At 40.7% G+C, this 15,013-nt stretch overlaps 1 protein-coding gene across 2 annotated transcripts in view; it reads left to right on the forward strand.

Annotated features, from left to right (window-relative positions):
* The window catches only part of SPOCK1 (SPARC (osteonectin), cwcv and kazal like domains proteoglycan 1), a 588,532-nt gene extending 582,313 nt beyond the window's left edge, over positions 1–6,219 (forward strand). For both annotated transcript variants that reach the window (XM_040240033.1, XM_040240034.1), the window contains 2 exons: positions 2,179–2,316; positions 2,752–6,219. In XM_040240033.1, coding sequence (XP_040095967.1) covers positions 2,179–2,316; positions 2,752–2,942 — 329 coding nt within the window. In that variant the 3' untranslated portion in view covers positions 2,943–6,219. The remainder of the gene's footprint in view (positions 1–2,178; positions 2,317–2,751) is intronic.
* The last annotated feature ends 8,794 nt before the right edge of the window (positions 6,220–15,013 follow it).

Below are 15,013 nucleotides of genomic sequence, written 5' to 3' on the forward strand. Positions count from 1 at the left end.
AAAAGGTACAAACTTCCAGTTAAGAGATAAATATATATTGAAGATATACAACACAATATAGTATATACTATACTATAGTTAACACTGTAGTATAGTAGATATGAAAGTGTTAAGAGAGTAAATCCTGAGAGTTCGCACAAGGAAAAAAACTTTTTTTCTATATGAGATGTTGGATGTAACCAAAAATTCTTATGGTTATCATTTCACAGTATATAAGTCAAACCATTATGCTGTACACCTTAATCTTCTACAGTGCTATATGTCAACAATGTGTGTGTGTGCTCAGTTGCTCAGTCGTGTCCAAATCCATGCAGCCCCATGGACTGTAGCCTGCCAGGCTCCTCTGTCCATGGAATTTCCCAGGCAAGAATACTGGAGTGGATTGCCATTTCCTCTTCCAGAGGATCTTCCTGATTTAGGAGTCAAACCCATGTCTCTTGTGTCTTCTGTATTGGCAGGCGGATTCTTTACTATTAGCACCACCTGGGAAGACCAGGCCAATTATATGTCGATTATATTTCAATAAAATTTGGGAAAATTCTGAAATTAAAGTAAGAGTAGGACCACAGGGAAAAGTAGAACTCATGATCAAAGAAGGAATCCTGGCTAACCTTGAGTAAGTCCTAGGCCCCTGAAACCTTGACTAGATTATAATGAAGCATGCCATTCTTTCTTGCTGGCTCAACAACAAATACTGTCCGATGTGTGAGCCCTCTTGTCTGTCTTCAGTTGCCACTCATTCATGTCCAACTCTTTGAGACCCCATGGACTACAGCACGCCAGGCTTCCCTGTTCATCACCAATTCCTGGAGCTTGCTCAAACTCATGTCCATTGAGTCGGTGATGCCATCCAACCATCTCATCCTCTGTCATCCCCTTCTCTTCCTGCCTTCAATCTTTCCCATCATCAGGGTCTTTTCCAATGAGTCAAGTGGCCAAAATACTGCAGTTTCAGCTTCAGCATCAGTCCTTCTAGTGAATATGCAGGACTGATTTCCTTTAGGCTCGACTGGTTGGATCTCCTCACAGTCCAAGGGACTCTCAAGAGTCTTCTCCAACACCACAGTTCAAAAGCATCAATTCTTTGGTGCTCAGCTTTCTTTATAGTTCAACTTACATCCATACATGACTACTGGAAAAACCATAGCTTTGACTAGATGGACCTTTGTCGGCAAAGTAATGTCTCTGCTTTTTGATATGCTGTCTAGGTTGGTCATAGCTTTTCTTCCTAGGAGCAAGTATCTTTTAATTTCATGGCTGCAGTCACCATCTGCAGTGGTTTTGGAGCCCAAGAAAATAAAATCTCTCACTGTTTCCATTGTTTCCGTATCTATTTGCTATGAAGTGATGGGACCTGATGCCATGATCTTTGTTTTTTGAATGTTAAGTTTTAAGCCAGCTTTTTCACTGTCCTCTTTCACTTTCATCAAGAGGCTCTTTAGTTCCTCTCCTCTTTCTGCCAGAAGGGTGGTGTCTTCTGCGTTTCTGAGGTTCTTGATGTTTCTCCCAACAATCTTGATTCCAACTTGTGGTTCATCCAGCCTGGCATTTCTCATGATGTACTCTGCATATAAGTGAAATAAGCAGGGTGACAATATACAGCCTTGACATACTCCTTTCCTGATTTGGAACCAGTCTGTTGTTCCATGTCCAGTTCTAACTGTTGCCTCTTGACCTGCATACAGATTTCTCAAGAGCCAAGTATGATAGTCTGGTATTCCCATCTCTTGAATTTTCCACAGTTTGTTGTGATCTACATAGTTAAAGGCTTTGGCATAATCAATAAAGCAGAAGTAGATGTTTTTCTACAGAAGTTGTCTGTCTTAGAAGGCATTAACTCTATCTGTGCACTTCTCTGATTCAAGCTCAGTTCGTAAAGAATCTGCCTGTAATGCAGAAGACCCGGGTATGATTCCTGGGTCAGGAAGATCCACTGGAGAAGGGATAGGCTACACACTCCAGTATTCTTGGGCTTCCCTTGTGGCTCCGCCTGCAATGCGGGAGACCTGGGTTCGATCCCTGGGTTGGGAAGATCCCCTGGAGAAAGGAAAGGCTATCCACTCCAGTATTCTGGCCTAGAGAATTCCATGGACTGTATAGTCCATGGGGTCACAAGGAGTCAGACACAACTGAGCAATTTTGACTTTCTGATTCAAGCTGTACCTTTTGTTCCCCTAGGAGCATTCATCCCTCGGTGTAATGAGGAGGGCTATTACAAAGCCACACAGTGCCATGGCAGCACGGGGCAGTGCTGGTGTGTGGATAAATATGGCAATGAGCTAGCTGGCTCCAGGAAACAGGGCGCTGTGAACTGCGGTGAGTAAGGCCTTCTCTACCTGCCCCTCAGTGACCTCTAGAGACTTGTAGGTACTCACTGTATGAGGATCTGGGCAGAAGAATCTCAAGAAGTCACTGTGGTCTACAGTGAGCAAGTTGACAATGGAGATACAGTAAACCTGGAATCACATGAAATGATGCATAGCTAGTTTTCTGAGTGGCAGGAGCTCACCATGACCATTGAACTGGATAGCAGTTTTTGACAGTCAGGGACTGGCTGCAGGCCAAGAGTGACTCTCAAGATAAACCTCCCTAGAATTCTGGAGCTTTTAACAGACTAAAGCTTGTGGTCCCGACCAGGTAGATGGGGATGCTCCTATGATCAGAAGGTAAACTGCATGGTTTTGCTCTACAGCTAAGGAGGTTGTGAGGCATAGCAGAAACTTACCTTCCATCTCTTCTTCCTCCTTTCAGAGGAGGAGCAGGAGACCTCGGGGGATTTTGGCAGCGGTGGCTCTGTGGTTCTGCTGGATGACCTGGAGGATGAGCAGGAGCTTGGACCCAAGGACAGACTGGGGAAGCCGCGGGTGCATGCCCGGGCGGTGACGGAGGATGACGAGGATGAGGATGACGACAAAGAGGATGAGGTCGGGTACATATGGTAGTTCCCACACGGAGGAGGACACGAGGTCTGCACAGAATTGCAAGTCACTTCCCGTTCCTGCATTTGTCTCTAAGACTCCACAGCACACAGCCTCTTCTCCATCATCGCCCTCTCCACCCAAGCTAGGGTTTTGGAAGACAACTCCTTGTTCCCGGATCATGCTGATTTTGCATACGGCGTGTGGGAAGAAGGGTGTTGTGCTTTGTTTTTAGACAGGGGAATGGCTGGCCGAATGAGAGCCTCCTTCCCTTCTGTGAGTTTTTTTTTTACAACAAGCATGTGATGTATGTGGGATTCTGACAGTGCAGGGAGCCCCCACCCTCTAAACGTCAAAGACCCTTTCCAGTCACCCACATGGGTGGTTATTACAGCATGGTTCCCGGCCTTACTGTGTCTAAGTGCTTTTCTTGTGTCCTGTAGATGTTGTGGAAAACACACCACACTGTACCTTTTCCTCCCTGCCCAACCTACCCCCCGCCACCCCTGGTGTCTATTATTACAAATCAGTTTTTCACTTCACTCGATCTGGCTTCCTACAAATAACAGCCTTAATTCAGTCAAGAGTCCCTTTGGGGAATTGATTTTATTTTAAAAAGGTATCTGGATACTTCTGTCTGTACGTGCATAAATAGGTAAGTATATACAGAAGACACTGTACACACCACTCTGAAAAAAAGGGGGGGGGGAGTTGGGTATCTATTAAAAAACTTTGAAAAACAATTACACATTTGTCAGCTTGTCTAGACCTGGATCGTCATTTCTGGAATAGCAAATCTGTATCAAAGTCCTTTTTTTTGCACTACCAGTTGGCACTTGTAGCCTACAGGCTGAGGAGGCTGCTTCCATCTGCGGCAGCAGAGCTACTGGAAGCCTCTTTGATTTGGATAAGCCTCTGTCTGCCTAAATCGCTTTCCTCGCAGAAGCCATGAGACTCCCACGTGGGCAGCTTCACAAGCCATTGCTGTCATTTCAGCTGCAACCCCGCTTCGGGCTGTGGCAGTCCTGTCTGTGGCAGGCCCCTCTCTCCCCTACCTACTCAAGGGCTTTTTGTAAGGCATGTACACATAGCCCCTGCTCTCTAAGAAGACAGTCTCCTTGCTGTTCCTTAGCAGAAGAAAATTTTGCATCCTTAACTCAATCTTTTAGTTTTGCCTATCTATCCACACATCATGATAAGGCTACAAAAGCTCTACAGATTTTCTTTGATCACTTAACATTTGTAAAGAATCTCAGATGGAGGCCCAGAAAGAACTTTATGGCAGCACATGGGAAGCCAGGGTGGAATAAAGAGCTAATCCTGTGCTCATCCCCTCCCCCATACATGTGTCAAAGGACTCATGACGAAAGCCCTTCACCGTTGCATTTCTTTGCCCTAAGTCAACTCCTGATTAGAATCCATCTCCAAATTTGGTAGGGCCATCATCTCTACAATCTTTAGGATTTCTCCCGATACAAGTACCAAAGAGTAGTCTTCCAAGTGGCCCCATTTAGTTCAGTATGGGCCTTAAGCTCCTGCCCCACCTGGTTTTCACCTTCCCCACCAGCCACCCAGCAAGGCTCTGTGGCCCACATTTGTTTTTCTTCCCTTCCTGCACTCCAGCCAGTCCATAAGGAGGCCACACAAACTCAGGCAAAAAATATATTCAGCCAAACTAGGATTATAGTGGCAGCTGACCAATCCCTACCCCAAACTGACCATTTATTTCTACTTTACCAGCTCACCTCAAACTAGTAATTTCAAATCCCTGCTTTGGCCAGGCCCACTTGCCTTATCCCTGGAGTTGGCTCAGATGGGACATGAACTTACTTGATACACTGAACTTGTTCAGCCTGAAAGAAGTGAGACCAGCCAGGACCCTAGGTGTCAGGTGACCACAGGCAAGCTCTGTACTGAGATCTCAGCTCCATCACTCTGGTTTCAGTTTTTCTTCTCATTTGAACAAAACTCTGAGATGATAATTTATAAAAACAGGTGCTTAATTGCAGCTAAATTATAATCACGTATATAAAAGAATCGAGACATATTAAAAAATCTCAGTCTAGGCCATCAGAGAAAACCATTGTTATTGTCTCCTCTGAACTTAGAAAAATGCACAAGAGAACAAATTAAAATCGACAAATTGGTTTCACTTAGAGAGACTTCTAGGAACAGAGTGAACCACTGAATTTAATTTGCCTAATTATCTTATGACAAGTGTCAAATTAAGATGACACTTAAAGATCCTTAGCATTAACTTAATGATGGAGAAGAGTGCTCACTAGTCAATTCCCAGGAAGGTAATGAGATGCTCATTTTCAGAGATATTCCAAGAAGATATTTTGATTCATTAAAATATTAAATAAAAAGCCCTCCTAAGACTGGAACCCAAAATCAATGGAACAACATTAATGCCACTTTTCATGCCTCAGTTTGCTAAGACAGCATTAGTTTTTTTCAAAGAAACTTTGCATAAGTACTAAAGATGTGACTTTTTAGTTACTTAGTCCTTGGAAGAATTTTTTTCTTTTCTTTTTTTTTTTTGGCAGGAGTCCTTTATATATTGACAAAGTATCCATCAAAATCTTGATTGAAAAATATAGTACTGTGATAATCATTCCCTTATTGGAGACAGGTATGGAGTTGAAACTTCAATAACTCATTTTGGAACCTCCTTAGTGAATGGTTTTATTCTTATTCTATAAATGGTTCTTTTATTTGATACCATTTCCTTAGCATCTAAGTTAAGCCCCAGAATTTTATTCCACAACGGTTAGTTGTCTACTATATTAGTGTCTTTTTGTTTCCACCAACATTCTAGGCATGTTGTAGGCAAGGTAGGGAATACCTTCCTACTGAACCAGTTCTTCCTCCTTTATGCCCATCTTCCCACACCTCGCAGTGAATGACAACATGTCTGTCCAGGTCTGCCCCTCTCCTCCTCCCAGGATGCCATCTACAGTTTTGTTTTTAACCTTGACCACACTGTACAGTAACATCCAAGAGCCCTTTCTACAGTGGGTGGTTTTGGTCTTTTTATACCTTTTTCTCAAAGTCACTGTTGTCTGTCTCTGTTCCATGTGTAGCAATGTAATGAGAGCCCACCAACTCCTGGGTGTCAAGTTTGTTGTCCCTATTGTAGATGAAATAGTGAAGTAGAAAAACCTAGTAAATTCTGAATGCTTTCCCATGTAGACTTATCTGGAATGTGAACACGACTCTTTTGGTTAATAGTAAATGCTTAACTGTAGTCCTGAGTAGGTGCATTTGTTTGTCTCAATAAATTTTAATTTGTCTGCAATGTCTGAGCATTTGTACTTTGTTAGCTTGCACGTGCACTCACCAGGCCATGTTCGTACATCATCTCTGTGGAAGGGTTGGGCAAGTCAAGGGGGTAAGTAAACGCAAGGCTCTCTGTTCAGGCTCTCTGTATGCAGGGGGAGGCCAGCCACGAGAGGGTACAGCCTGTCCTGACCCTCTCAGAACACCCTGGCACACCCAAGCCCTGTGCCCGCTCAGCCTAGAATCTTGGCACCAGTCCTCCTTTTTGCTGCTTTCTTCTTTCTCAAGCTGCAACTTTGTTACTTCGTCCTTATCCATCAGATTTCATTGCTGTCGTCCTGGTTACAACCTTAAGCTTTTCCAGTTCTTACTCCTTCCCTCCCTAGTCAGTTCTTCTCCAGTTCTCTTGGGAGAAAAGAAACAAAAACCAAAAAAACTTCACAGGGACTCTGAGTGTTCCTCAGTTCATGGATTAACACACCATATGCTTGTCAAACATCAGAAAACACCCAATCGGAACAGAAATTTTTTCCTTTCCACCTTATCCACATGAAGGCCAATGTATCTATGACTTAATTATACCCTGAGTGAGTAATTTCAGCACCAACTGAGGTAGAAACTATCTTATGAATAATTCTAATCCTTTACCCAATGGACCATATTTTACAGACAATTTAGAGATTGACAGTTCACGGAAAGGTGCTTCATAAATCCACAAAATAACTAATGTCAGGAGAACAATGACCAATATGAAGCCTCTGGGGTAGGTACAGGGTACATTAAAGAGTAGCTGGCATTGGTGGACACTCCTGAAATTCCTCTTAACAGCAGATTTATAGTCAAGCCCTACATTTCTCCTCAAGTTGTGCCTTCATGGAATCCACCTCAGTCTGTTAAAAAGGCCAGGACCAAAGGAATACTAATTATATAGTGTGAGTGAAAAGGTCCCAGCACCTCTCAAAATTCTGGGTTGGTTGTGAGATTTACTTTGATAAATTGATTTAAGAAAAGGGGAAGATTTCAAAATTTATTCATTCAACTAGACATATATGGATTAATTAGGAGATTTATAGATCTATAGATTAATATGTGTTTGATGGATGAATGCCATTATGAGCAGGCACCACATTCAGTGCTAGGAATATAGAAGTGAATAAGACCTCGAGGGTCCTTCTCCGTACAGTTGCCTCCTTGTAAAAGACAAATAACTGCTACAGGATGGGTTGGTGGATATCACAGTTGACACCAAGGTCTACTCCAGCCTTGTCAAAACATGCCTTTCTTGGTTTCCCATATCCATCAATCCCTGAATTTAATCCTACCTCTCTGGCTATTCCTCTTAGGTTTTCTGTATATCCTTTTGTTCAGCCAGTTCTGCTCATACAGGTGTTCCTCTCATCTGTGTTCTCAGCTCATTTCTCTTCAACTCTACATGCTTTCTCTAGGCAGTCTCATCTACATCAGTGTTTTCAATCAACTTCCTCCACTTGGAAAAGCCCCAATCTATGTTTCAAGTGCAGCTTTTGACTCTGCACCATTTTGAAAAAACAAAATCACCTGGAATTTAGATCATTCTACTCAAATTTCCCATTAACCCCTCAATTTCAAACCTTAAAACATCAAAATGATAGAGTGAAATATAGAGTGAATATGCATTGACAATAGGAGTCAGCAAGGTTTTAAAAAAAAACAAACAACAACAAAAAAAAAACAGTTCCTAGCAAACATGAGCCATAAAGGAATAGATTGATACATTTTCCTCCATCAAAATTAATAGCATGTCATGAACAAATTTAAAAGATAAACAGAAGACTAAAGAAGATATTGAGGACATAAAACAGATGAAGGATTAGGACATAAAATGTTTTAGCTTCTACGAATCCATAAGAAAAATATAATTCAACAGACTAATGGGGAAAGATAAAAGCAAGTGAGCCATAGAAGACACACAGATGGCAAAGAAACCATGCCTAACCTCACTCATGATCAGAGAAATACAAATTAAAGCAATGATCTCTCAGTTTCACTCAGAGAAAAATCATGATCATGTCACATGTTGTTGAGAATGTAGTATAAGGAACACTCTCCAACACTGTACAGTCAGATCAGCCACTGGAGGGCAGTTTGGAAATAGCCATATAAGTAAGAGTAAATATCCTAAGACTGAATAATTCCACTTCTCAGAAATTACTCCTATAGGAAAAAAACCACACTAATTTACAAAGATATACATAGAATGTATGTATATCCATTATTGTATCATCTGTTAGGACAGGAAATTTGATACAAAACTAAGTATCAGTGGACATATTGGGCAACTTTATGCTCTGGAATATTATACAGCAGTCAAAAATAACAAAGTAATTCATACACACTGACTTAGCAGAACTTCTAAAACATCTGTTGTATGAAGAAAAAATCAAGTGATAATAGAGTATGAAATACATAAGTTAGATATCTATAAGGTGACACTATCTACGTTTTCCATGTAAATATAAAAATACACAGAGTCTGAAAGGACACACACCAAGCTGGTAGCAGTGGTGACCTCTGAGGAAAAGACTGGGATTTGGTCTGATCAGCCTCATCTATGTTTCACTTTTGTTTTTTATCATGAAAACAATATACTATGTCTTGTATGATTTTTAAATAATTCACTAGCTTCTTCCTCTTCAGATTTCTCCTCTTATACTCCTTGACTTCAAGAATGGCACCACCATCTACAGCTCTCTCCCCAGCTCCCGATCTGTACTAAGTCACCGAATTCTGTCAATTCTTCTTTCTAAATATCTCTTCCTCTCTATCTCACCACCATCATGGTTCTTACCACCATCGTCTTTCTCAACTGTCTCAGAAAATTTTAAACCAGTGACCATGCTTTATTCTTTACCAGCTCCAATACATTCTATATGCTGCTGCTGCCAGAGTAATTTATTCTCAAAGGCAAATCTGATCATGTCACTGCTCTGCTTAATTCTCAAGGTTTCTCATCACTGTCAGGACCAAATCTAAATTACTTGGCTTGGCAAATACACTCGTTTGTAACTGATCCCTTTGTACCTCTTGGTCTCTTTGCATTCCTCGCTGTTTGAATTCTAATTTTTTCCCCAAGCACCTCCACCATTCTCAAGCTTCTGTTTGTGTTCCTGATAATTTTTTTTTACCAGAACAGCCTAGGCGTCTCAGATCAATTATTACTCCTCTGGCAACCCTTCCTAACTACTCTAAGAATTACCAAGCCCTCCTCCCCTTTTCTCTAGAACCTTGTGTGTATCTCCAAACAAGTGCTTGGTAACTGCAATGTATAATTCTCCCTTCAAAAGCCAGAGATAAAACAAAATTGTGGACTAAGAAGCTCTAAGCCATCATTCCTCCACAGAGACATCAAAACCAACCCAAAACTAGCTAAGATAACCTTATAGAGAACTCTATTAAGTGATTAAAGACCAAGTGAACACCTAATCAATAAAAACCCACATTCAAAATGGTAGTAAATTCCATAGTTTTACTTGCCCTGAACACACTGCTTCCCCAGTGCAAATGGTCTTAATCTGGAGGAGGTGGCAGCAAAGTTCCTAATTCTATCCCATGAACCAGAAGGAACAAAAAAGACCTTTTTTGCAATATCCTAACCAGTTAATATCTGGGAGCTTTCTAAAGGACAGGGTTCTGTTATGCCTAACTCAAAGCTCAGGTAGGGAGAGACAGCTAGCACTGCTCATGAAAGCTGCAGAGTACTACAGACCTGCAGATGCCTGGGGCAGAAGAGCATGGGTAAAGGAGTACAATAGGCCATCTAAGGCTCTGACGAGAAGCTGAAGTAGACTCTTTGGGAAATTAAAACTTTTAAGGTAACTGAGTGAGAGATGTGAGTTCGATCCTTGGATGGGGAAGATCCCCTGGAAAAGTGCGTGCCAAACAACTCCAGTATTCTTGCCTGGAGAATCCCATCAACAGAGAAGCCTGGCAGGCTACAGCCCATGGGGTCGCAGAGTCGGACTGCTGCTAAATCACTTCAGTTGTATCTGACTCTGTGCGACCCCATAGACAGCAGCCCACCAGGCTCCCCCATCCCTGGGATTCTCCAGGCAAGAACACTGGAGTGGGTTGCTATTTCCTTCTCCAATGCATGAAAGTAAAAAGGGAAAGTGAAGTCGCTCAGAGTTGGACAAGACTGAAGCAGCTTAGCACACAGTGTACATAGGAGAGTCAAAAAAGGCTGCCCTCAGGCCCAAGCAAAATGCATGCTCAGCCAGGACACATGAGGAAAGCTTACATTTTCACTCTGGACTGATCTCAAGCTTCAGATCAGACCAGCTAATTACTGAAAGACTTCTCTGGTACAGGACTAGTATGCAAAGTCTGAGAAAGGTGGATGTTTTTTCAAATACCCTATTCTACATAAGGTACACAAACTACCAGGAAAACATGCCCTATTCAAAGGAACAAAATAAAGTAGCAGAAATTATCCCTGAAGAAGCACAGTTAATTGACTTTAAAACAACTGTTATAAACATATTCAAAATACTAAAAGAAAACATGAACAAAAAACTAATGAAACCCAGGAAAATGATAAGAGAACAAAATAAGAATATGAACAAAGACAAAAATTCTATTAAAATATTTTTAAATATTAAAATTCTATTAAAAAATAGAATCTCTGGTGCTGAAAAATAGCACTGAATACAACATTTCAATGGAAAGGTTTGACAGCAGATTTGAGCAGGCATAAAAAAAAGTAGTGAAAAATATCAAATCAGGACATTTGATGTCAAGTCTGAGGAGTAGGAAAAAAAAACAAAGTAAAAAGAGCCTAAGAGATTTACAAAATCCCATAAAGTAGAACAGTATATGGAGAAGGCAATGGCAACCCACTCCAGTACCCTTGCCTGGAAAATCCCAGGGACAGAGGAGCCTAGTGGGCTGTGCCGTCTATGGGATCGCACAGAGTCGGACATGACTGAAGCAACTTAGCAGCAGCAGCAGCAGCAGACCAGTATATACATTATTTAAATCCCCAAAGGATAAGAGAAAAAGTACTGGAGAGATTATTTGAAAAACTATTAGATGAAAATGTCCTAAATTGAAGGAAAGACATGAATTTACACATCCAAGCAGCTCAATGGACTGGAAGTAGGGTAAATCCACACACCAAGACACATCATAAACTACAGAAAGCGAATCTTAAAAACAATAAGAGAACAGTGACTCATCATATACATATTAACCTCTGTAAGACTACCATCCAATTTCCCAGCAAGAAACCTTGGAGGCCAGAAGATGTGGAATGAAATTATTTTAACTGATGAAAGAAAAAAAAATAAAAAACCCAAAAACATAGCAACAAAGAACTCTACAATGAGTAAAAGTATCTTTCAAAAAAATTATGATACTCTCAGATAAACCAAAGCTGAAGGAATTTATTACCACTAAAACTGTCCTATCAGTTCAGTTCACTCAGTCATGTCCAACTCTTTGCGACCCCATGAATTGCCACACGCCAGGCCTCCCTGTCCATCACCAACTCCTGGAGTTTACTCAAACTCACGTCCATCGAGTTGGTGATGCCATCAAGCCATCTATCCTCTCATCAAGCCTCTCCTCCTGCCCCTAATACCTCCCAGCATCAGGGTCTTTTCCAGTGAGTCAACTCTTCTCATGAGGTGGCCAAAGTACTGGAGTTTCAGCTTTAGCACCATTCCTTCCAAAGAACACCCAGGACCAATCTCCTTCAGAATAGACTGGTTGGATCTCCTTGCAGTCCAAGGGGCTCTCAAGAATCTTCTCCAACACCACAGTTCAAAAGCATCAATTCTAAGAAAAGATAAATGGAGTCCTTCAGGTTGAAATGAAAGGAAGCTAGATGGTAACTCAAAACCAAAACTCTCTAGTAAAAGGTAAATGCATGGTCAAATAGTTTTTAAAAGTACTCTTGTAATTTTGATTTTTAGCAGTTTAAAAGACAAATATATAAAAATCATTATAAACCTATGTAAATGGGTACACAATATAAAAGGATATAATTTGCAATATGAATGAGAAAAGGGGGAGGGAAGAAGCTATAAAAGGGTAAAGTTTTGTATGCAAGTGAACTTCAGTTGTTATCAACTTAAAACAATTTTATAATTTTAGGATGTTATATGTAAGGCATATAGTAATAAAATATTCATAGAATTTCAAAAAAGGAAATAACAAAACAATGAACTAAACCCAAAGAAAGCAACAGTGGAAGAAATAAGGGACAAAAAAGCTATAAAACATGCAAAAAAGAAACAGCAAAATGTCAAAAGTAAGTCTTTCTATATCAATAATTTAAGTGTAAATGGATTAAATTCCTCAGTCAAAAGGCTTAGACTAGCAGAATGGATTAAAAAAAAGAAAAAACACGACCCATCTGTATGTTGTCTATAAGACACTCACTTTAGATAAAGGGCGAAAATAGTTTGAAATTGATACAGAATTGTAAAATAAAAAATAAATAAATTAAAATAAAATAAAATATATTTGAAAAAAAAAAAGAAATTGAAAGGATGGGAAATGGTATTTCATGAAAGCAGTATTTAAAAGAGACAAAGAGTGGCTATACAAATATCAGACAAAATTGACTTTAAGTCAAAAACTCTTATAAGAGACAAAGAATAATATTATGTATGATAAAAGGGTCAATTCACCAAAAGGATATAACAACTAAAGACACATATGCAACAAACCATAATCACAGAAAACTAGCCAATCTGATCGCATGGACCACAGTCTTGTCTAACTCAATGAAACTAAGCCATGCCGTGTGGGGCAACCCAAGATGGATGGGTCATGGTGGAGAGGTCTGACAGAATGTGGTCCACTGGAGAAGGGAATGGCAAACCACCTCAGTATTCTTGCCTTGAGAACCCCATGAACAGCACGAAAAGGCAAATTGATAGGATACTGAAAGAGGAACTCCCCAGGTTGGTACATGTCCAATATGCTACTGGAGATCAGTGGAGAAATAACTCCAGAAAGAATGAAGAGATGGAGCCAAAGCAAAAACAATACCCAGTTGTGGATGTGACTGGTGATGGAAGCAAGGTCCGATGCTGTAAAGAGCAATATTGCATAGGAACCTGGAATGTTAGGTCCGTGAATCAAGGCAAACTGGAAGTGGTCAAACAGGAGATGGTAAGAGTGAATGTTGACATTCTAGGAATCAGAAAACTAAAATGGACTGGAATGGGTGAATTTAACTCAGATGACCATTATATCTACTACAGTGGGCAACAATCCCTTAGAAGAAATGGAGTAGCCATCATGGTCAACAAAACAGTCCAAAATGCAATACCTGGATGCAATCTCAAAAATGACAGAATGATCTCTGTTCATTTCCAAGGCAAACCATTCAATATCACGGTAATCCAAGCCTATACCCCAACCAGCAATGCTGAAGAAGCTGGAGTTGAACAGCTCTATGAAGACCTACAAGACCTTTCAGAACTAACACCTAAAAAAGATGTCCTTTTCATTATAGGGGACTGGAATGCAAAAGTAGGAAGTCAAGAAACACCTGGAGTTACAGGCAAATTTGGCCTTGGAATATGGAATGAAGCAGGGCAAAGGCTAATAGAGTTTTGCCAAGAAAATGCACTGGTCATAGCAAACACCCTCTTCCAACAACACAGGAGAAGACTCTACACATGGACATCACCAGATGGTCAACACCAAAATCAGATTGATTATATTCTTTGCAGCCAAAGATGGAGAAGCTCTAAACAGTAAGCAGAAACAAGACCAGGAGCTGACTGTGGCTCAGATCATGAACTCGTTGTTGCCAAATTCAGACTTAAATTGAAGAAAGTAGGGAAAACCACTAGACCACTCAGGTATGACCTAAATCAAATCCCTTATGATTATACAGTGGAAGTGAGAAATAGATTTAAGGGACTAGATTTGATAGACAGAGTGCCTGATGAACTATGGATGGAGGTCCGTGACATTGTACAGGAGACAGGGACCAAGACCACCCCCATGGAAAAGAAATGCAAAAAAGCAAAACGGCTGTCTGAGGAGGCCTTACAAATACCTGTGAAAAGAAGAGAAGTAAAAAGCAAAGGAGAAAAGGAAAGATATAAGCATCTGAATGCAGAATTCCAAAGAATAGCAAGGAGAGATAAGAAAGCCTTTTTCAGCGATCAATGCAAAGAAATAGAGGAAAACAACAGAATGGGAAAGACTAGAGATCTGTTCAAGAAAATTAGAGATACCAAGGGAATATTTCATGCAAAGATGGGCTTGATAAAGGACAGAAATGGTATGGACCTAACAGAGGCAGAAGATATTAAGAAGAGGTGGCAAGAATACACAGAAGAACTGTACAAAAAAGATCTTCATGACCCAGATAATCACGATGGTGTGATCACTCATCTAGAGCCAGACATCCTGGAATGTGAAGTCAAGTGGGCCTTAGAAAGCATCCCTACAAACAAAGCTAGTGGAGGTGATGGAATTCCAGTTAAGCTATTTCAAATCCTAAAAGATGATGCTGTGAAAGTGCTGCACTCAATATGCCAGCATATTTGGAAAACCCAGCAGTGGCCACAGGACTGGAAAATGTCAGTTTTAATTCCAATCTCAAAAAAGGCAATGCCAAAGAATGCTCAAACTACTGTACAATTGTACTCATCTCACACGCTAGTAAACTAATGTTCAAAATTCTCCAAGCCAGGCTTCAGCAATACGTGAACTGTGAACTTCCAGATGTTCAAGCTGGTTTTAGAAAAGGCAAGTTCAGTTGAGTTCAGTTCAGTCACTCAGTTGTGTCCAACTCTTTGCAACCCCAT

Source organism: Oryx dammah, unplaced genomic scaffold, assembly GCF_014754425.2.
Source record: "Oryx dammah isolate SB20612 unplaced genomic scaffold, SCBI_Odam_1.1 HiC_scaffold_5, whole genome shotgun sequence".
NCBI classification, from domain to species: Eukaryota; Metazoa; Chordata; class Mammalia; order Artiodactyla; family Bovidae; genus Oryx; species Oryx dammah.